A 22,840-nucleotide genomic window follows, 5' to 3' on the forward strand; every position below is an offset into this window, starting at 1 on the left:
CACAAAGGTAGGTGTGTGTATGTGTGCACTTGTGATTGTCTGTGTGTCCGTGTGTGTGTGCGACACTCAGGCCCAGTGCACCTGGCCTCCCCCTGTGCCATGTCTCTTGGGGTCCAGGACTGCCACGCCTTGCAGCTGCTCATTGATCTCCTTCAGTCTCTTCTCCTCCAGGAAGGCGACCAGAGAGTTCCTCATGTCCACCACGTCCAGCATCTCATGCAGCACCCGATCCTCCTCCGCACGCTGCTCAGGGCTCTTCTCAGAATCTGTCCAAATACACACACCATTCGGCACACCAAGACACGCACGCACATGCACGCACACGCACGCACACGCACAAAAATAAATGTGTTAGTTCTGAGTCCGTGTATCCTGCAGTGGATCTCTAAGAGTGTTCAGTGAGAGCGAGACCCCTGATAGGGCTATGCAGTCGTTTTGCGCAGTGTACCGTCCATCTCCATGTAGCTGCGCAGCTCCATCTCCAGCATGCTTTGCTTGTCCTCCAGTTCCAGCTGCCGAGATCTGTAGGCCAGGGAAGAGAGAACATCTGAGCAGAGCTGCATTACAGACTGAATCAGATGTACACCGCCCAGGAATCAGGGCCTGTCACTGCAAAACCCCCCTGGGGGTCTTCCTAAACAACAGACTGAAAATGACACCCACATTGGTCAGATCTGAAAATTAAGATATTGCTTTGTACAGCTACTCTCAACTCCCCATTCAAACTGAAGTTTAAAAGCACCCAGAACATAACTAACAGCACTGCAGAACAGTGAATGGCCAGTTGATTAAGGTATGAGGTATGAATCCTATCTCACTACCACATGAAGAAACTGCAGAGAAGGGACACTCACGCCACCATGAGCTCAGACTCCTCAGAGACCAGGGCGTTCTTCTGGTGCACCAGCTGAATCCACTGGTTGATCATGTCTGTGGAGTCGCCTGATCCTAGGAGGGAAGTAGAGAGAGCTGATCTAGTGATGGCCACCAAACCTCCTCCTAATCAGACATTTCTCTCTGTATTGTGCTTCTGTTTCTTTGATTTATGATATTCGAGAGAACAGATGGTATACTGTCCAACATATCATATGCTATGTTATTACAGCAGCAGCACAACTGAGTATTTCACTTTGCCTCCTACAAAAATAAGTACAGTGTTCTAATGCTGGACTTGCTCTTTCTCCAGAGTGTTCTTTTCTGTTACCAGAGAGGAAACATAGCTTTCTGAGGTCAGCTGTAGTGTGACTCCATTTACACCACAAACTCAGTGCAGTGGGAAAGGCTATGGTGTTATCAACGTATCAGAGTACACACTCATTTAACTGCAGTGATAACTGGCTCTTCCACCAAATCTGTTTGGGTGGCATACAACACATCATTTGAAAAGAGGTGAGTACTTATACAGCCAATAACACATTAGGACTTTACTGATAATGTGATGACAAGAAAGCTGTGTGATGTTACTGTGATGCACTAGTAGCACTACTCAGCTGAGCCTCAGGTGCATATATGAGCGGAAAACAAGTCAGCATAGAATGGCAGGTGAACATGGTAACTGAACATATCACCTAGAGAGGTTTCACCTTCATGCTCTTACCTGCCTCTCCCCTGAGTGCTCGCTCCAGCAGCACACCCTTCTCCTCCAGCTCTTTGAAGGTTACTTCGATCTCCTCCAGGCGCCTCTGGATGGACTGTGGGCCAGAAGGTCCTTAGCTCGTTTGCCTCAACAATGAATAAAGCTAAGATTCCTTGTGAATTTTCTATCAGTGGTACATGACAGCTTAAAGATCTAGGAGTCATACAGGTTTACCTAATGACATCCCCTAGCCACGCCAGTCTTCATGCTATACCATGGGTTCTTGTGCGATAACACTTTAGTATGACCTTTTCATCCAGCATCCAGCATGTGACAGCGATGAATCAGACTGTCCACTAGGGGCAGCAGTGAGAGGGCAGTCTAACCTGGGCCTTGTGGAAGCGCTGCATCTCGCACAGTTTGGCCCGGCGCTCCAGCGTCCGCATCTTCAGCAACTCCAGCTTCTGGGCCTCCACTGGGTCAGAGGGGATTGTCTGGAACTGGGTGGGGCAGGGGGCAGGGGGCAGGCGGCAGGGCAGTAGACATGTCAGTATAATATAACTGCCAATGAACTGCTATTCTATCATAGCACACTGCAACATTCTCCTTAAATATTTCTTGAAGATAAATTAATCCTTTCTAATCTGATATGCAACTGCTTGAGGCAACAAAAAATGGTCTTATGGCATTGCAATCCTTCAGATTTTGTCAGACTCCGCAAGGAACATTACATCATAAATGAAAGCTGGAAATGTTTTGTATACAAACCTGAATACTACCTCACCAATTTTATACTACAGTATAAAATGTGCTATATTTATACTGTAAAATAAAATTGATATTATAGTATCATATGCAATTAAGTCTTTGCATTTTTCACCTTCTCATCGCACAGAGCCATGACATCATCCCCGCCGAAAACATCCACATCTTCAACATCATCATCGTCGTCGTCTTCGTCTTCGTCTGATGAGTTGACACCAACTTGTGCTGTTGTCACTAACAATGGAGAAATGGTTAATTATTTGATTTTAAAGCTCATATCATATGTGAGGTATACCTACATAGTCAATGAAGTGCATTAAAAATTAATTGTTTGCAATAATGCTAGCGAATCCCTCTAACAGGGTCTAACGTAAAAAATAGCAGGAGACAGTAAAGACACTCCGTGTTATGGAGGACAAAATTATATGAATAAATAATTACATATTCAAACATTTCATTTTTAAATAATTTCACAATACACACATTAGGAAAAGTTTATTTCATGATGGTCCTTTTTCACAATACTTTTTAAATATTTCATTTCATTTACATTCAGTTAATAATCATATAATACAATTCCAAATGGCTTTTTGCATAATAAAATGAATTTAAAAAAATCATTTAATATGGTGTATATTGTGAAATTATTTCAAAAGAAAATAATACATTTATATATTATTCACACATTTATTTATTTATTTCTTGATTTAATTTCGTCCACTTTATACATATTGTGTAAAGGTGAATGGAGCATAGAAGGCCAAACATGAAGAGCAAGACCATTTATAGGTGATGTCTTGACATGTGATGTCAGTCTCAGCCGATGACACTATGACTGAGACTCTGGCAGCGTATTGCTTTGCATGAGAGTTCTCACTGGTAAAGGTGGTGGGGCTCACAAGGTGAGTCTACACTGGCAAGACAGGGCAGAGCTTACCTGGTTTCTCATTATGGCTGCCAACACCCACAAATCTGTGCTCCCTCCCCAGCCGTGGAGAGGAGAGGTTCCAGGGCGAGAACTTGGAGCGGACTTTGTGTGGTAACGGGGCCTGGGCAGCTGGTTCCTCCTTCCGCCTGAATGACCTGCGGTTAGTCTGCTCCCGGAAGCTACCAGAAGAGCCACTGCTCCAGTGTCCCTCACCACCTGACCCATCTGGTGTCAGCAGGGTGCGAGGAGGTTTTGGAGGACCAGAGGCAGAGGAGGAGGAAGAGGAGGAAGAGGGGAAGGGGGCAGTCTCAGAGTCTGAGTCTTGGTTGAAGTTCAGGCTCACCAGTTGGCTCTTCTCCTCCTCTGTGAGCTGCAGTTTGCGTAGGGACTGTTTGGGCCGAGAGTCTGGGGCTGAGTTTGGGCAACTGCTGTTTCCTGCCAATCCTGGAAGCTCCTCCCCCTGCTGCTCCTTGCTTTGATGCCCTTCCTCCTCTGGTCCCTCAACCTGAGGCTCCTCACCTCGATGCCCCTCCTCCCGAGGCTCCTCCCCTTGAGACTCCCCCCCCTGTCGCCCTTCCCCCCGGTGCTCCTTGCCCTCGGTGGTGACCAGGTCTGGGACTTTGGAAGTCTTTGGGGGGATAGTACGTGGTTTGGGCACCGGTGGGAGTACAGTGGCAGTCGAGTCGAGGGTGTCGTCGGAACTATCCACCCGCACCCTGATGGCTAAGTGTGATGTGCGGACAGCTGGTACAGGGTGCTGTTCTGGGGGATTATCTGCCCTCTGCTGGACAGACGAGTTTATGCAATTGCTTCTTTCATTGCCATTGCCCTCCTGCTCAGTCTCTAGCTCATTCTTTCGGTTGGTATGCGGGGGGACGGGAAGCCGGGCTGGAGACTCATCTGAATGTCCCTCTGGACTGGGCATGCCATGAGCCTCCTTGTCCTGATGCTCTGGCTGCTCATTAGCAAAGCCAGGCCTTTGACTGGCAGAATGCCCAGAGAGTCTGCATGCTTCTGGAGATCCATGTACCCCATTCTGTTTGGCCTCTGGGGGGAAGTTTGGAGAGCTGTCTTCCCAGCTGTCTCCCACAAGCTGTGGGATGCACACGCTGTGATCTGCTGTACTCTCCTTGGCAAAAAACATGTGTGAAACATACAGAATGTAAATATATATACACAGAAAGGTAAAGCACTGTGCAATGAGTACACCTCACTGTGTAATGAATTGTTCAGGTAAAAAGCTGTACGATTGACAAAAGGAGCCATGTGGTGCTGCTCATAGCTTTTGCATTACGATATAGCTCTTACATTGTGGGGAATCAATATGGAGCTGCTGCATTGTGGGACCACAGCACACATAATGGCCAAAGCTAAAACTCTGCTGCCCTCTACCCTCTCATGGTGATCCAAGACATTTTTGATTGATCTACAGCTTTTAACTGAGAGCAATGGAGTAATACACGTTAGAAAGGATAAGGCCTCTAGCTTCTTTTAACTGAAGAAGAGACTGAAAATGAAAAAAAGCTGTGATGCAATGGCCTTTTCTAAAAGCACACAATGCAGTGGGAGACACCATGAAAGCCCTTCTTCAAAAAGCACAGAGACATCAAACGAGCAGATAAAGTAAAGGTCTGTCCTCTGCCAGGCTCAGAGTGTTTACACACAGCACAGCTACTGGAGACCTGTTAAGCTGATTACTGAGACAGACAGACAGAGCCGCCTGGTGGCTGAGGCACCTGTGTTCCAGGGGTGTCCTTGTTGGTCTGTAGCTGGGATTCTTCAGAATGCTGCATGCAGAAGAACCTTCCTGATGGAGAAGGAGTGGAGGGTTAAAGTGCAAAATGACCACTGTTTGTGGAGGACATGAATTTCCATCAACAACTGAGGCCCTGATGTCTTAATATGGAATCCTGAAATAGTACTCTTCCTGCGTAGTACACTAAAAAGCCCCATGATCAATACTGATCCAGCAGTATAAATGGGTACTGGAATGTCTAATGTGTAATGCGAAAGAACTGGAAGTTTCTAGTTATAAATGGGAATAAAGCAGAGTTGATGTTTTTGTACCAATACTGAAAACCAGTGCGTCCAGCAGGGGGCAGAAGCGCTCACCAGTCAGCTGGTTGAAGCTGTAGCTGCCCAGGCGCAGGGTGGAGCTGCACACGTGGCAGGTGAAGCAGCTGCGGTGGAAGAACTTTCCCTCGGCACCTACGCGCTCCAGCACATAGACCCGCTGGCCACAGAAATAACACTGCTCACTGCTGCCCGGGCTCTGTGCGGGGGAGAGCGGGGCCACCGCTGCCTGCAGGAGCAACACAGATACCGAGCACCAGCGTTACTAACGGAAACTGCAGTATAATCCTCAGCATCACCGTCAGTCTCTGATATAACGATGCTCATGATGACAGCAATTCACTTATCATTGGCATCATCAGTTTCTGATACAACAGCTCTCAATCTTTATAATCATGATCTCCATAATCAGACTATTAAAATAATGCTCACAATCGCAGCAAACGAATCATCATCACCTTCATAAATCATTCTAATAATCCCAAAAAAAAAAAAAAAAAACTATAATCATCGTTATCTTCCACATTCCACATGACAACAGGCTCATCATTTTTAAAAAAATATATCAATATGCATATTAGAAAACTAATTCTAATTTCACATCAGAGAGCCCATCCACACTAAGGTCTTTCCTACAAACATACAAACCAACAGCAGTACAAATGCCTCTGTATACATATAGTACAGCATGAGTACTGAACTGAAAAGTACTGAACAGTAGCGTATGAACTGAAACTAATGAATACTCACATTGTCTTCCTTCTCTAACATCTTCTCTCTTTTTGCAGCCATCAGTTTTTCCTGTGATGAGGAAAGCAAAACCATGTAATCTTATTTATGGCCTACAGCATAATATGATCACAAGCACAGCTGTTGTAATGTACAAAGGTCTGCTGTATTTTTAACCAAATGGATTTCATAAATAAGCTTTACCATTTTTTAAGTTGATAAATTGCACAGATGATTTAAATCTAATTCCTGAAAAACAACACATTTCACAGAGCTGGGTTGAGAGTAGCCTATGATTCTGGCCAATAAGCCACAGTGACACACTGGCCCTGTGTAGGTTACGCAACAATTCAATGGGACCTTTAATTCAATGGAAACAAGAAAGCGCTTTTGTGTTCCTCTTGTTACATGGTGTTATGGTTCCTCTCTGCCTCTAGGCAAGTGGCATGCTCCATCTTGCAGAAGTTTACCTTGCGTCTCTGCAGAGAGTTATGCTTCAGCTTACTGAGGAAGAAGACCACAGACTGGGTGCTGGTAAGGGAAACGGGCTTGGGGGAATCCAGGAGGGGTTCCGGGTCTGTGAGGAGAGAGAGAACCTTGGTCACACACTACACGTTCCTTACGGAAAACCTGTAAACCAGTGGTAGATCAGAACAAACCACACCCCCTCATCCTGTCAGTCTCTCCACAGCGTTCACCTCAATCCTGAGCATTCTCACGTATTTCTGCCCACTTCAACCAGCTCAGCCTGCGGGCTTTCAAAAAGCTTCACACCTTTCCCTCTCTTATACAGACCGCACGGACCACTGTGCATATTAACCTCAATCACACACTTGAACAACCAAACTAGGATGTCAATTCACTACCCTTCCAAAGCGTTCAGCATCTGCTGGCTATCCTCTCAAACTCGCTGAAATAAAACATGCTAACACTCAGATGCATTGCGTGTGGTGCTTTCTGTGCCTGGTGACAACCACTGTGTGGAAACTGTCCCTCTGCGAACATGCAGACACGAAGAAGGGTCAGTGATCACATTTGAGACAGATTATACCTGCAGAGCCTTTAGGGAGAACCTGGCCAAATAAAAATTTCATGCCACCAAGCTGACTTTAAACTGTGATATTCTGACAGCCTGCTGGCTTTAACCTGCAACATTTTTATTAATCCAGGCTATGATGCTCAAACAATGCCTCCCACAGTCCTGATGCAGGAATACCTTATTAAGCAGGGATCCAGGAGAATCCACACGGCTGAGATTAAGCAGATCTGCTCCGCAGAAGCAGGCCTGGGAGAGAGTCCCACCCAACATTAATAAGCCATTTCCAGCTGAGCTTGAGCGGCTGGCAGCTGCTACTGCAAACAGCACAGCCTGATAGTACTCAAACCAAGGCATTCTGGGTCCTTTTCTTAAAGGCACAGCGACTCAGAAATAGCGCATCAAACCCAGATATTAACAATTCCTTTGCAAAAATACTGCACGCAATTGTTATTATTTTCCATCATCTGCACACATGACAGACATTTATGAAACACAGGAATGCACACATATATGGTAGATATACAGCTATAAAATCTACTGTGGCATGATTGTACTTGTGGGTAAGATGACACCTTTTCCATATTGAAAGAGTGTGAGTGATCTACAGGAATTCCTTAAGGAGATTACTTCTTTCTAGATGTAGAGGTAAGGCTCTCATTATATTTTACTTCTTGCCTATACTGTAAACCAAAAGACTAACAATTTCCTCAGAGGAGACGGTTTTGACCTGTACCGATGAGGAGACTGCTCAGGAGAACAGTATGAGATACTGGTGAAAGTGAAAAGACATGCAAATTCAGCTGAAACAATTTGCTGCAGGTTTTAATTGGTGCAGGCTAAACTCCAGGCTTTCATAGTAAAGACTTATGAAAGGTGCAACAAAATGAATAAATGAAAATAATATTTAAAGGATGGTATGTGCTACTACATGTATCCACAGGTCTAGAGATGTGTTTTAGGTGTGTAAGACACAGGCATCTTTGATCTGAAAATGACAAACCTATAAGAGTGTTAAAATGCAGCACTTTTGTACTCAAAGAGGAAGGCATATCTGGGTGACTAACTGTCCCCCTCAGATTTACAAGAGAAGGCAGAGTCTAACAACTGGGGAAACAGACCTAATGGGAGATGAGTACATTGTAAGAATATTATCAAAGCAAAGACCTCTACTCATTCTCATAGTGGTAAAAATTTTATTATAAGGGCCTGTTGTAAGTTTGTAATTTTGCTGTATAAGATTAAATTTATACCAACATTTAATCATTTCAATCTACATTGGAGAGACCACTAGACAAGTGAAGGGATGCATCTTGGGTATTACAGTTGAGGATATGTCCTCCAGAGTGTGGGTGGGAGGGTGACTGAAAGAGTGAATATCTCATCCTGGAGAGGTAAGAGGAAACACCTACTTTTATACAGGGAGACATTTCATATTCATAAATTGAATACTTTGAACATTTAAGGTTTAAATTTAAGGTCTGTTTTCGAAGGGAAGTGATGAGTAGTAATTTGCTTTCTTTTTTTTTTTTCTTTGAATCATTAAGGTAATTAACTGGTTAGCCTCACCTGGCCACTAGTATATAGTAGTGTACAGTACGTCTCCATAAATCTATTCATTTTGTTTCATCAAAAGGAGAGTTTGGGAGACATTGAGTTGACAAAAAATTTAAATGTGCTACATAGTAAATAAATATAGTCCATAAAAGTCATACACCATCACTAATGGACCCCTCTGTTCCACTAATAATGACACAGTGTAACCGCAGAATTACCTGAAGTGGATGTCCTTTCAGAGAAGATATTGTAGAACTGGGTTAGGTAGAGCACCATGGCGAGCTTGTCTGGCTCGCTCTGGGCAGCCATGTCGCTCCCTGACATGATTGGAGGGATACCCAGCTCCCTCTCAGCCACATCAAACGCCAGCTGGTTATTGTGGGCAGTGTTAGACTCATCGAGGGAAGTGAAGTCACTGGGATGGAAGAAGAAGAAACGGGGAAATCTCTGCTTATTTGGCCAATGCTTAAAACCTACACCTTTCCTGTCAAAACAGACAACTCACTTGGAAGAAACCTTTCTGCTCATGAATGAATGAGATTGAAATGGTGAGACCCATTCACATACAGGCTGCAAAATATGACACCACTACAGCAACCCCAAAGCTAGCTCTCTGGACAGACGCATCTCCTGCACACTCTGGCCTGTGTAATATGGTCACGGTCGGAAAGACACCTCTCCTCATGCCAGACAATGATGGGTTCACCTTAAAGAGAACAGAGCCCTCAGGCGCCTGCAGTAAGGTCTCCGACAGACTGTTCCAGAGTGACTTGGCAGTGAACTCACATGAGGTTGGGCCTGAAGTGATGGATGAGGGCACACAGGGCCAAGCCTGATCTCCAGGACGTTGTCAGGTCCTCCACCTTCACCCGCTTGTACCCGGCAGTGTTCTGCTGGCACCAGCTCAGCAGGTCCTCACATCCACCTGTCGAGTCTGCATCAGAGCCACAGTACTGCACGTCACCCAGTCTGGAATGTTCCCTGAGGTCAGTGTACTAACCTGATGTTGACCGAGTGAGTGAAACTACCTTCTTAAAACAGTCATTTAAAACGCAGGAGAAATGTGCAATATGCCTTCTGCTCACTGGTGTACATTTTATAAAGAGGTCACAGAAGAGATAAAAGATTGTAAAGGTGATTGTAAAGGTGGTCATGGAATATTGTGGTGATGAAAGAGAATATTCTAGGACAAAAAAGATTCAGACCTTGGCGCAGGTTTGACACTCTTGCTTTAAGCTTCTTGCTAGGCCTGCCTCCGTCCATGTGGTCTGCAACGTCATAGAGGTGTTGAACCTTGGCAGAGTCAGAAGAGGGGGAGGGGGAGGGGGAGGGTTAGGGGACAGTGTGTCAAAGTCTGCTTAAAAAAGGGCTGTTGATGGAGGCTGTGTTTTACTTACTGTCAACAGTTCTACTGTCTTACTGTCAACATAAACTGGCTGTGTGAGGCAGACCTTACATGCACCTGATTAGAGAGGTCATATTGCAGTGAGTCATCCTGTGATATCCGGACTGACACGGTCTAATCTGTTTAGTTAGGGAGTTAACATTAATAAAGCCCAGGGATAGATATCAACCTCCCAAGGTGGATTAAATGCAAATACATCCACTGTAAAAAAAAAAAAAACAATTCCTCATGAAAATGAGGGTATATTTCACTAATATAATGAAAGGAAGAGAAGGAGATGTAAAACCTCATGTTGAACATTTTCATAATTCCATACACTTGAACCATGCCCACAATATTTTACTATATTTTAAGATTAAATTAGTGCCTTAAATCAATTGCCATTTTACGGTCCATTTTTTGGTAACTTTTGTTTGTTTGTAACTGTTCAGGAATTGACATGACACCGGATGTACGGGTGACTCTGGTGATGAAACACAGTGTAACAGTGGGAGTGCTGACCTGATTGGGCTTGATGGAAGACAGGTTGATGTTAGGGTATCGCGTGCTGGGGTCGATACTATATGCACTGTAGTTCTTGCTGGTGTTCTCAGGTGTAGTTTGGGACAGCAACTGATAGATGCTCTCCCTGTGCATAAATTATATAGAATATAGATTATAGAAGGTATGCTTGCCATAATTAATCCTAGCCAGCTTCTGCTCATAGTTCTGTGAATGTTAATACCTCTCTATAGACATTTATCTGAAAGTGTTTTTTTCATATTAAAAGGCATAACTTTGTGATCATTCTTGTTAATTTATACTTCCATGTAACACATCATCCTAGGAAAAAATCACAGCTGGAATCTAAATGAACTTCTGAATGAACTGGGGTCTTGAAACCCAGGCCAAGCATTTAGTCTGACATATGGATAATATTTATTCGGTTTCTACAGTTCTTACACTCTCAGCCTTGTAAGGGGAAACTACTGCCCAGCACTTAATGAAAATAAATTACCATAATCATTTAAATTAGTTCATTTAAACAGGAAGATGACTGATAAATCTAAGAAATTTATTTTGAAATGAATCTGAATCTTTCAGAAAGCAAGGGAAAGTCTTTGGTTGAATGTGGCAATGAATGCACCATGATTGACTGATGTTTGGTACACCCAACCAAAAGCATTCCTTGTTTTCTTCTTAGAGGGCTACTGAGGAAGCGTTTGAAGACAATGCCCCCTTCTGTATGTATGAGGCATGTCAACATTGCTATGAGAGTTTAAAAGCCAACTGTCATGGAGGAGGAGTGAGTTACCTCTCAGCCAGGACCTCCAGGTGAGGTACACCCAGTCCCCAGCGTCTCACCATCCAGGCTGCATCAAAGGCAGCCAGAAACCCACGGGCAATGCCAGTCCCTAGGGGCCAGAATGGCTGTGGACACACACACACACACACACACACACACACACACCCCATCATCATCATCATCATCATCATCATATCATATACACCTTCTGTTATCTCCCAGTCCTCTCTAGCAAATTTTTGCCAAGGTGCCCCTCTGCATCAGAAAACTAGTCTCCATTTGAATTGTGGGGTTCTTTATGAAACATGATTTGCATCACAACAAAGTGGCTTGATGAAGCAAATACTCTGCATATCTCTACCAACCACTTGAATATGCTCTGAACACTAATAATGAGCATTAATTGCAGGTACACCCATTACAAAATGAACAACCAGGCGAGTAAGAGCATACCTCTACAAGGCAGTCTCCCACCAGGCCTATGAGCAGCTTCTTGCCCCGCCTCTCCTTCACCAGTGAGGCGGTCTCCGTGCGGTACATGCAGGTGAAGTCAAACATGGCCACATCAGGGCGCCCAGCGTGGTTGAGGGCGAACTCCAGGTCAGGGAGGTGGTGTTCAGTGGAGAAGTGGGCGGCATCATAGGCGTAACGCAGCAGGGCCTCCTGGTTCACATTGGCTGAGGAGAGGAGCTGCTCTGCATCACTGTGGTCCTGGGGGAAACCAAAACCCACACTCCTAAGAACTGAAGCAAGATCAGTGAAACCAACATCCCACTAAGTGTTAGATGTGGACCCAGGATCAGTGTGTACGAGCACAATGTATTGTAGCATGCGTGGCCTCCAAGCTTCGTTTCAGCCCAGACATGGAAGAAAGAGTTTGGGACAGAGGATTTCGGTAGGACAATATTTATTCCCTGTTGTTACAGGCTAACTGTGGGTTGTGTAGGTCGCTGAAAACAGTTAAGTCACCTCTGCTTTTCAAACAGTTGAAGCAACTTATTGAAGCAAAAGAAACACTGCTGCTTACGGAATGGCATAACAGAGCTGCTCTCATGTAATATGAGGCACCGAAATATCAATTTCCCAACTCCCTCGCAGTCCATGTTGGCAACCTCACTGCAGGGTGGCATAGGGACACTGAACTACAAAACTGCACCAAACTGGTGTGTGCCAGAACATTAGTCAAGAACACTACAGTATAAACAGAAAAGTATAAGGCAGGGAACAGACTCTACCTATGGCCAGTATGGAGATGATTTCAAATCAATCATTAAATAAGGCACTGCTTCAAACATGAAATCACAAATGACTGAACAGGACCGGAACCAAACCTGGGCCATGGAATGTCCCTCAAAAATGCTGCTATTATTGTGACCAGAGTACCAAGATACAGATATATTATTCCATGCTGCTTATTACAGGATATCAGTATAACCAAGGTACCAGATACTACATAACAGGGCCTCCTCATTCTAGACTGCACCAAAAACACCATAAGGGGGGAGGGGCTCTGAATCTCATAAAAGATAAACTACATTTGCATATTATTGCAACATTCAGGACTACAGAACATGTTAAAAGAAAGACATGAGCAGTCAATCAACAGAGAAGAATCTATCCTCGTGTATCCTCTAACCAATTTAAGAACTCCAGTCCATATGGAAAAGAATATCAATCCTGAAAACTCAACTTACAGAGAGTAGCGTTGTCTTCTAACTGCTCTACAGGTCATTTTAAGTGGACTCTTCCCATGCAAGACATGTAGACGGGAAGTGAGTAGAGATCTGATGCTGTGGCTCACAAGGATCACCACATTAACAGGGATTATTAGCGGATAATCCCTGGAAGATGATGTCAGAGCAGTAATGGAAGAGACCATCTATATGTGATGGGGGGGGGGGTTGTTGAAATGCTTCAAACAAACAAAAAGATGACTCGAGAATGTAAAGTGGTGTAGTACCATTGACATTTGATAGTTTTACCTCCTTTAATACGCTACCTGCTTGATGACCCCTTTGTTTAAAAGGCTTTTCTTCTTGGCAGTCATGACAAAGTAGTGGGTGTCATCTTTGTAGTAGACAATGTTCTCCAGATCAATGCCTGGAAGGAGGGAGAAAGGAAGGCAGAGCTGGATACATTAACTATTTATGGTAAGCATTCTATTGATTGTGGCATTCACTTCCAAGTACACAGCACTGAGTTCATTCTTTGCGTTGATCAGGTCAACATCTGTGATGATCATTGCAGTGTTTTCTGTGTATAAGCCTGTCCACTGGGGTGCTATACGTCACAGTGATCAGCCCTTCTGTAATGTACATTTACTGGGCTGTGTTTGTCCACAGGTGTAGCTCGGTCCCCTCCACCCCACACATGCTCTCAACGCCAGTGTCTCAGTGTACAGGTTATCCCCCATTCCTTGCTCTCACAAGTCTTGGTGTACTTGGTAACACAGGTACCCTTTTATTTAATATTTTTAGTCTTTGGCAATATTTATTATCTGTCTTGGCATGAAGGTTGTGGGGGAACTTACCTGTCTCGGTATGGAGCTGCTGGAAGAACTTCTGGTTATATATGCGAGCCACACCACTGATTTCTGCCACTTGTGCTTCAGCTGCTGTTCGGCGGTTGATGAAGTTGGCAGTGATGCCAATGGCCAGCTTCCCTCTAAGCTCCTTCCTCTTGAAGCCTGGCAAAGATAAAAGATGCACATATTTGCATACATGTGGATGAATGTGCATATGTGTGTTTGCGCATCAGTGTGTGCATATCTGTGTGTCTGTGGGTGTGTGTACATGTACCTTCTGCACATGTGTCCCTGTGTGTTTATGCGTGTATGCACATGTGTGTATGTGTGTATGTATGCGTACATGTCTATGTGTGTGCGGGTATGTCTACATGTGCAGGTGAATGTGCCTCTGTGTTTATGCGTGAATGCACATTGGCATTGAGTGCATGTGTGTGTGTGTGTGTGTGTGTGTGTGTGTAAGCGTGTGCATATGTGTGTGCATGTCTGTGTGTGTGTCAGCATGCATGTGTGCATGCTGGTGTATGTGCATGCGTGTGTGTGTGTTCATGCATGCGTGTTTGCACGTGTGAATCTCCTTGCCTTCAGGGACGAAGCGGCCCCCGCCTGCAGAGATGAAGACGTCAAACTGGAAGGATCCAGCAGGGTGACCCTGGGGCTGTAGCTCTGCCCTCCATCCTGAGAAAGAAAGGGGGAGACAGAAAAGAAACATGAAAAACCATTTATTTAGCATGACTGTCAATGTCAAGTCCTGTTCACGGGACACAAACATGTCACCTCTTTTCTCTTTTTTATCCTCTGTTTGTTCACAGTTATTACATTAAAGCACTCTGAGGGTTACCTGTGTATTTCATGCAGTTAATTACTTTGAGGGGTACATGCATATTTAGTACAGTAAAGGAAACTTAGGGGTACCTGTGACACCCTTAGCCTGGGCTTTGGGCTGCAGGAGCCCCCTATACTCCACGCCAGTGTGCACTTCCACCCCCAGGAGCAGAGCCACCTTCAGCAGGATCAGCTGCAGCTGACGGATACCTGAAGCGTAATCACATGCAGGCATATATAAAAAAAAGACACACACACACGCACACAACAAAATAAATGACAGACACACAGCAGCTTGAAGTATTTTGCTGGTTGGACATTAATATATAAACTCTGCCGTTACACTTACTGATGTGATCCAGTGAGCCAGAGCAGAATCTGCCATAAAACTTCTTGGCAGCAAGGCCACGCAGGTCGTGGATGGTGTAGGGCCACAGGTGCAACACGTTGTTACGGGAGAAAGAGTCCCGCTTTTCAAGAAGAACTACTTGGGCCCCCAACAGGGCTAGCTCAATGGCTGTCCGCAGGCCACATGGCCCAGCACCAAGGACTAAGCACTGGAATATATAGAGAGAGGGGTATATGTATGTGTGAGTGTGTGTGGGTGGGGTGGGGGACTTACATGCAATCATACAATGCAAAGCTATAGAGATGGTAAATGAATTGCACTATGCATAAACTGTATAAATGCCATTTTTTAAAAATATAAATTGTGCATCACAACCAGCAACGGTTGCCAGTGAGTTTTAATAGTCATAATGGCAGACACATCACTCTCGAACAATTTTCCATTTTCACTTGGAAAATTTGAAATGGAAAAACAAGAATGAATACCTGAACATAACATCTTTTTACTAGATAATGGTCTTTTTTCATAGCTGGCAAATGCAATTGACATTGCAATAGATTTACAAGCATGAGGGGCATTTACTTCTGTGGGATGTTTATTATTGAAATTACAGTTGAAGTTATTAATATTTGGCATTATTCAATAACCTATTTGCAGTCTTATAAAACTGGTTATGGGTCTGGCTAATCATCACACAGCAAAAACCACTGCAATCCTAAAATGAATATCATTATGGTACATAGGTCTAACTAGTTACCAAAAAACCCAAGCACGTATTTACAGCTTCTAAACCGGAGAAGATGAAACACTCCTTAATCAAGGTAAATGGCTGTTACTGGATAAGATGTCATTGCTTTAAAATCTGATCATTTCAAAGCAAGACAACTCTGAAGTTAAATAAATTATATCAGGTTTTCAGATTTGATTGGATGAAAATTCCTGTTCTGAGGCCTTTATAGGGCATATTCAGGATATTATTTAAAAAAAATATTTTTAAATTATTTTAAGTCAGCTAATCCCTCTGACACAGAATCACTGCACCATGAAAGTCATTTTCATGACTTGAAATCTTCTCAAAACCCAGGGATAAGGTTGGGTATACAACGTGCAGCATTAGCTTAGTGGTTAAGGAGCAGGACTCGTGAGCGAAAGGTTGCCGGTTCGATTCCCTGCTGGGGCACTGCTGTTGTATCCTTTGGCAAGGTACTTAACCCGCAATTGCCTCAGTATATATCCAGATGTATAAATTGATAACATTGCAAAAAAGTGTAACCTATGTAAGTCGCTCTGGATAAGAGCATCTGCTAAGTGCCAATAATGCAATGTAATGTAATTTCCTGCTCACACATGCTTCATGACCTGGCAGCTGACCTTGGGTCCATGCCATTGGATTTGTAGCCTATTACATCCCTGGACTCCTAAACAATACAGGAAAAACTCACTTTGTTCTTTGCGCAGACCTGACCCTGTTGGTAGTCTGGGTGGGCAGCCCGCTTGTCCAGTTTGGCCCAGAGTGCCTTGGCCTTCCAGTAGTTCAGCCTTTCCTTCAGCTTGGGATAGAAGCACCGGTAGTCACAGGGGTCCACCTCCAGGTGGCGACAAAGCTCTTTAAAGTTGTGCAACACTTCCTTGCAGGTTTGGGCCTGGACGAAATTATCAAAAAGGGTGTGGCCAGGGTTGGGGGCACCTTGTTGTGCCATGGCAAGGTGCTAGAGTCCAGCCTCGCATCAAAGGGCTCTGCTGTAAGACAGGCAGGATGGAAGTCATTACAATTACATTACACAACAGTGACATTCAATACTAGTAATGAAAGATTCACACACCGCAGACTTGGTGACCACCTGGAATTGATTTCCAGGAGTCAGCAGTTAGTTCCACATGGAAACTGAATCACAAGGTAGTTGTCTGGAGGTGGTGGATTTGGCTGTTGCGAAGGGTAAATGGGATCACAAAAGAGTGACTGGAAAGGAAGTGAAAAATAGAATTGGCCCCAGTCCCCAATGCAAAACCAGGGTAGCTGGGAGAAGCTGTTGACAGCCCCACTGTCTTCACCCATCCAGCCATGGCCAGCAGACAAATTTTCCCTCTGTTCCCCATTTCCTCTTCCCACTGTTATGCCTTGGTATTTTATAATGCATTTTTGCGGTGCTGTGAGTGTCATCCCAAGCGGCATTGCGCATAGATAGCATCACCAATATCAACATAATCTAGATAGCAGACATGACAAACGGAAACACCCCTCAAGAGAATGGCAGGTAAAAATCATCGAAGATTTAAAGATAATAATATAAAAATATAGATAATATGGAAATAGTATATCTGCTAAGACTACCTAGTAAGCAAATAAAAATACTGCAAGGCAATGTAAACACAACACATTAAATGAAATATTATTACATTGTTTTCCTATCGTTATGAATGATAGTCCTTCTGTCACCTTCCATTGCACTAGACTCAATACAGTGCAACGCTACAATTAGTGAGAACATCGTAACGTTGGACTGGCTAAGCCCTATGTAAAATTCCCCACAATGAGACAGCACAATGAAACAGCTATTAGCAATGTGAACACAACTAAGATAAGAGAAATGTTGTTGATGACTGCTATGTACTTCCTGGATATGTAAAGAAAAAGAAGAGGAAGCAACAACAGCCACTGGAGTGTAGTTTCCTAACCCGTTAGCATCAGGGCAAGGGTAAGGGGGTAAGGGGTATACAGTATGAAGAGCTCCAGTCATGTTAAATGTTAGTGCTTTTGCTGTCACCGGATTTGCATGGCCATGTTACGACAGCCAATGTGCTGCGTTAGTGACGCAACATCCCGGACCTTCTGCAGCGAAACAGTTTCCAAGTACCAACATTTTTTAAGAGTTGTCTGCAACAGCAAACATGGCACAATATCTCACAGAATGTAAGTTAAATTTTGTCAGGAAGCAGATGTTGAAGTATCAAAAGGAGGAGTTCCTTGGAAATAAAATCATCAAGTTAACAATTTCAATTCATTATTGTCAAGACACCCCCCCCCCCCCCACTCATTTTAAAATAGGCCTCAGACCTTTAGCAGGGGTGCTATGGACCATTTAAGTGTGCTTTCCTCCTTTGCATAACCTCCTGAATCACTCTGCATAAAGCCCAGAAGTAAATGCGAGTTGGGTTTCACTCTCTGTTCTTACTGGTAGCATGCCTGGAACTCTTCCTCTACAGAAAAAAAATCACTTCCTGGACACCTGCAACAGCCCATGTGCGGGAAGAAAACACCTCCCCTACAGCACTGTCATCATGAGGAAGTCTGCGCTCTCATTTGGGTTAGAGAAGGTGGCCTGAGTGGTGAAAACACAGATAAGAGTTCAAACAAATTCCCCACTTAAAAGACTGTATTTTTATTTTACTTTATCAAAAAAGGCCTACAGCTCCTGTTAGTCATTCTGTAGCTCCAACACACAGGGTGCTATGTAATCAAATCCGTACCTGCAATATGTGCAACACAGATTGGGCACACAGAATAAGATAAGAACTGCCTGTGAGAATTGCAGCTCACCTTACTCCTGCACGAGCTGAGTGTCCAGTGTGTCAAACAACTCCTATCCCAGATAAGGCACACAGGCACTTGGTTTGAGAAAACAGCTGGCACCTGGGCACCTGGTTAAAGTCCCTCTTGCCACTAGTCCGAGCCCCAATGTTAGTCACAAAACACCATCTTCCTTTACATAGACTTCGGAGTATTAACTGATAAGAAAGTAGATATTGAGCTGTTATCACGTTGTGACTTGTCTTCAGTGCATTGCTTAAAGCGATACCAGCCTGTCTGCCAGACTGCTGTGCTTATGCTTCTGAACCACACACTGGGATTCAGCTTGTAGCGGCAGGCCTGGGGAGCAAGGGAGACACCATTCAGCCCCAAGATGAAAAGATTTTTTAATCTATTCTTTTGGGTTTGGGGCCTTTAGAGATGTCCTGTGCTCCAACAGTGAGTTTATGAACCCATAAAATAATCTAATCTAAAAGTAAAGGTTTGGAGCAGTCACCCTTCTTGGGCATTAGAAGGCGACCATCTTTTATGAAAACAAGGACACGACCCATCAATTTCTTAACATGACTTGACTTGACATGACTTATGTCAATTTCTCAGGAGGCTGAGGATATAGTGTATCATCTGAATAGGAAAGAATTATTACATCCTGGTCTGGAGTACATTCATACACCCACTGCTGTTTTCACATGGAGCATAAGGCAAAATGATGCCCCACAGACACCTGAGCAACCTTAGGATTAACACTCGTTACCTGACTGAGTTTTAGGATAAATCTAACTCCCCATTAACATAGCCAAATAGGCCAAGAAATTAATGTGTTATATTTGGGCTACTATTTCTCCAGGAACAATCATTTGCAGGTCTCTTCATGTGTTTTCATCTTTAAGACTGCAAACGACCAATCCAGCAAATGAATTGCATACCAGTCCTCACAAAGACAAAAACTGACTGTCTGGCATTTAGAGAGAGGATATCTACCATGTTCTAGCAAGTATGATTCAATTGTTCTAATGTACAGAATGCAGTCACAGTTCCATAGACGGTATCTTTAGACTCTCTCTGTCTACTATGGTCACATGCATCGCACAAACACATTAGTGTTATTAACATCAACATAACAAAATTACATACACCAAGCTCTGAACACATTTAAAAGCAGGCGACGGGATCAGACTGGGTACATTCTAGATCACTTGTACATTTATCCTTAGCTTAGGCATAGGGGTGTTCATATTTTTATCTAGTTGCAGAAATGAGCAAAAAATGTGTTGCCCAAATATGTAAACAAACTCACCCTCAGGGCCTAATTAAAGACACTACTGTGAAAGGCTTCAAGACTGAACACCCTTTAAAGTTACTAGCGTGCAGGCGCTGAACAGCGGACAAAGCTGAGGTGAAAAGAACAATGGTGACAGACCTTTGCAGCTTGTGGTTAACTGTTTTTTTTTTGCATTTTGCTAAACAATTAGGCAAACATTTGTCTCTTGCAGTCTTTCTCAGATAAATTGTGCCTCCACTGGTAAGCATGTTGACAAAGAACATTATTATATAGGTAGGCGTCTCCCTTAATTACTGCTGATAGTGCAATTGGATTGTTAAAGACGACATGGGGGCCAAAAGACAACTATGTTCAGTCACAACCATTCAAAAAGAAAGCAGACACACTATATTTGATTATTTCATTTCCATGATCACATTTACTATTTGATTCCTAATCCACGTCTACTTTTCTTTTTTCGTTTACTGTAAAGTGCTCTGTAACAAATTGCTTGAAAAGTTGCACTACATGAAGTAGGATTGATTTCATTGATTGACATGGCAACACAAACTTTCTCTAGGAGAAAATATCAATGATTGTTGAGTATTCACAGCATGAGAGATCAAATTTATTTCAAAGCACATTAGAATAAGAATAGCACAACATTTTTCAAATGCAGACTGTGTAGGTTTACCATTACTATTTGTACAGGCATGCATGGGCACCATTTCTTTTTACCCAAATATGCAGACACCCACTTTCACTGAATGTAATTTTAGCAATGAGGCATTTGTCATCGTCTACAGCCTTGAGCAAGCGGATGGTTGCATCATTGAAAACACTCAACATCCCGAGTACCGTAACTGCTAAACTCAGCCGGAATAAACACCATTAGCTGCAATGCTCACATTCTACTAGCAATGGAAATGGTGCAACAATGATGGTTTGGTATGCAGCACTACAACAGCTGCTTCGCTGAGCATGCATCCCCGAACTGATATTAGAAGTGACAAGCGTGGTTAACGCCATTGCACTCTGCACACTCACCCCTACAGCCCCCTTGCTTCTGAAAGCATACACACAGCTTTAGTGCACAGTGGGAAAGCCTTAAAACAGGAAGCAGATTAAAAAAAACTCTTAGAGAATCCATGAGAGAAGTCTATCTTGAACACAGGGCAAAACCAACGTATAAGCAAGGCACTTTTCTACTTCAGGAGTCTGAACTCTCTGTGCCACACTGGCCTGTCGTTTGAAGGCAGAAGGCCAGGCAAACAAAGACCCAGAGCAAGATACAGAGCAGGAGAGACGATGGGGATAGAGGACTTCACCAGCAGCAGGTTTGACTCACCTTATCACTTCAGGTCTGCTGTGAACTACAGGTCTACCTTACTTTTGTATGCTGGAAGAGAGGACTCAAGCGTGAAGTCAAATGCCTCTTGTGACACGACAGACCAGCGTCTCAGAGATGTGACAAAGAGGGGGGGGGGAGGGGAGGATGGAGAAGCTGTGGGTAAGCGTGCGACAGAGGGGAAGGGTGTGCATGTGTGTATGTGTGATGTCAGAAAGAAACAGATAGAGGAAAGTTATGCCCACCCTCTGCGTCACATTCTTATCATGTATTAATTTTGTTGTACTGTCCTTGCTGTATCTGCCACTCAAAACACTGTCCTTTCAGCTTGAACACCCTAATACATCCTCAGCATGCACAATGGCATTCTGTCTCTGTACAACTAATTCGTAGACCGCAAGGACTGACAGGGCACTACACTCCTCAAGAAAAACAGAAAAAAAAATTGAATATGCATGCACAGAAACAGAAGCTCTTCATCTGAATCAGACTTACTACTGCTGGTAGTGTGTCTGTTTATAATTTAAGATGTTATTTATTGTAAATGGTCAACTGCGTTACATACTTGTAACGATATGTAAAAATAATGTGTAAAACTCCGAAGGACTGATAAATAGCAGGAAGCTGATGAATAAAATAACAGGAAAAGGCTGGCGACTAAACGATGGCGCCCTGAAACAGAAAGAACAGCGGATTCTGTGTCTCCAGTAAAGTACGGTTGTTTTATCGGTAGCTTAGGTGGTTTTAATGGTTGTATGCGAGTTATGCTTTTGCTTTTAACTTTGAAGTTTCTGTGCTACAACGAACATTTTGTGGAAATCGAAGGAAACTGAACCAAGTGGAGCTGGAGCTGAAGCCAAAATGCCAGTTAATCGAATCAAACACTTTTACCGCAAGATATGACGACTCATGCAGATTTCGGTTCAAGCCAGAAAATGCTCCACAGTGTTGGTAGGATGTTTAAGTCCAGCAAAAGTAACTTCTCCAGCACCAGTTTTCATTCTGTACGTTTACGAGAACTATGGACAAGTTAATTGTAACTACCTGTTAACCTAAAACCAAAACCAAAAACGGTTGCTACAGTCGTCAAAAAGTAATAATAAATAAGTTTATTTGTATTGTTGCGCGTCCTTACTCATCATACTGATAAATCACAGTTGAAAAAAATCAGGGAAGAACACAGACACACATTTCCTGGATTGGCTAATTCAAGGTAAAGGTAAAGATCATGCACGGTGGTTGTGAATATCAGACAGATTGCCTACCTGTTGTGACACAAGGGCAAGGGGATGTCTTCTCGGCGTTTATGATAAACGGATACAAGATATATCCTCGTCTTCAATTGCTGATAAAAACACATTAAATTCAATCATTCCAGTCGACATATTTAAGCTTTCTTTACCCGCTATGTTCTTCGCAAAATCCGTCACGTGTGCCTGTTACCTGATACTCTGAACGCAAGCGTATCCCTGCCAAGAGAACAAACGCGTGTGGGAGCGCCGGAGCTTGTCACGGTGGTCACGTAAGTGTAAACACGGTGACAGCTCCGCGATTTAACTGAGCATTACACTATTCCTAAACTTTTGCCTACTTCAGTTACACTTCATTTGTTTCTGCCTACCCCAATTACACTTGTAAATGTGATTGTAC

The 22,840-nt window shown here is 43.6% G+C and overlaps 1 protein-coding gene across 4 annotated transcripts; it reads right to left on the reverse strand.

Annotated features, from left to right (window-relative positions):
- Nucleotides 1-22,840, reverse strand: mical1 (microtubule associated monooxygenase, calponin and LIM domain containing 1). Of its 4 annotated transcripts, none has more exons than XM_036534124.1 (24): nt 22,456-22,840; nt 16,495-16,789; nt 15,053-15,260; nt 14,794-14,913; nt 14,461-14,556; nt 13,885-14,040; nt 13,354-13,454; nt 11,808-12,065; nt 11,364-11,479; nt 10,571-10,697; nt 9,870-9,957; nt 9,451-9,598; nt 8,883-9,079; nt 6,542-6,648; nt 6,093-6,143; nt 5,382-5,571; nt 5,006-5,076; nt 3,279-4,398; nt 2,457-2,575; nt 1,963-2,076; nt 1,598-1,691; nt 855-948; nt 449-522; nt 1-266 (listed from the first exon to the last, which is right to left on the reverse strand). In XM_036534124.1, exons 2-24 carry the CDS (start codon nt 16,750-16,752, stop codon nt 67-69), a joined length of 4,107 nt encoding a protein of 1,368 aa, XP_036390017.1. In that variant the 5' UTR covers nt 16,753-16,789; nt 22,456-22,840; the 3' UTR covers nt 1-66. The 4 variants fall into 4 exon arrangements, with proteins under 4 accessions (XP_036390017.1, XP_036390015.1, XP_036390016.1 ...); XM_036534122.1 differs by having other exon boundaries at nt 16,495-16,792; XM_036534123.1 differs by lacking the exon at nt 22,456-22,840 and adding an exon at nt 21,191-21,284 and having other exon boundaries at nt 16,495-16,792.

The sequence above is a fragment of the Megalops cyprinoides genome, chromosome 7, assembly GCF_013368585.1.
Source record: "Megalops cyprinoides isolate fMegCyp1 chromosome 7, fMegCyp1.pri, whole genome shotgun sequence".
Lineage (NCBI taxonomy): Eukaryota > Metazoa > Chordata > Actinopteri > Elopiformes > Megalopidae > Megalops > Megalops cyprinoides.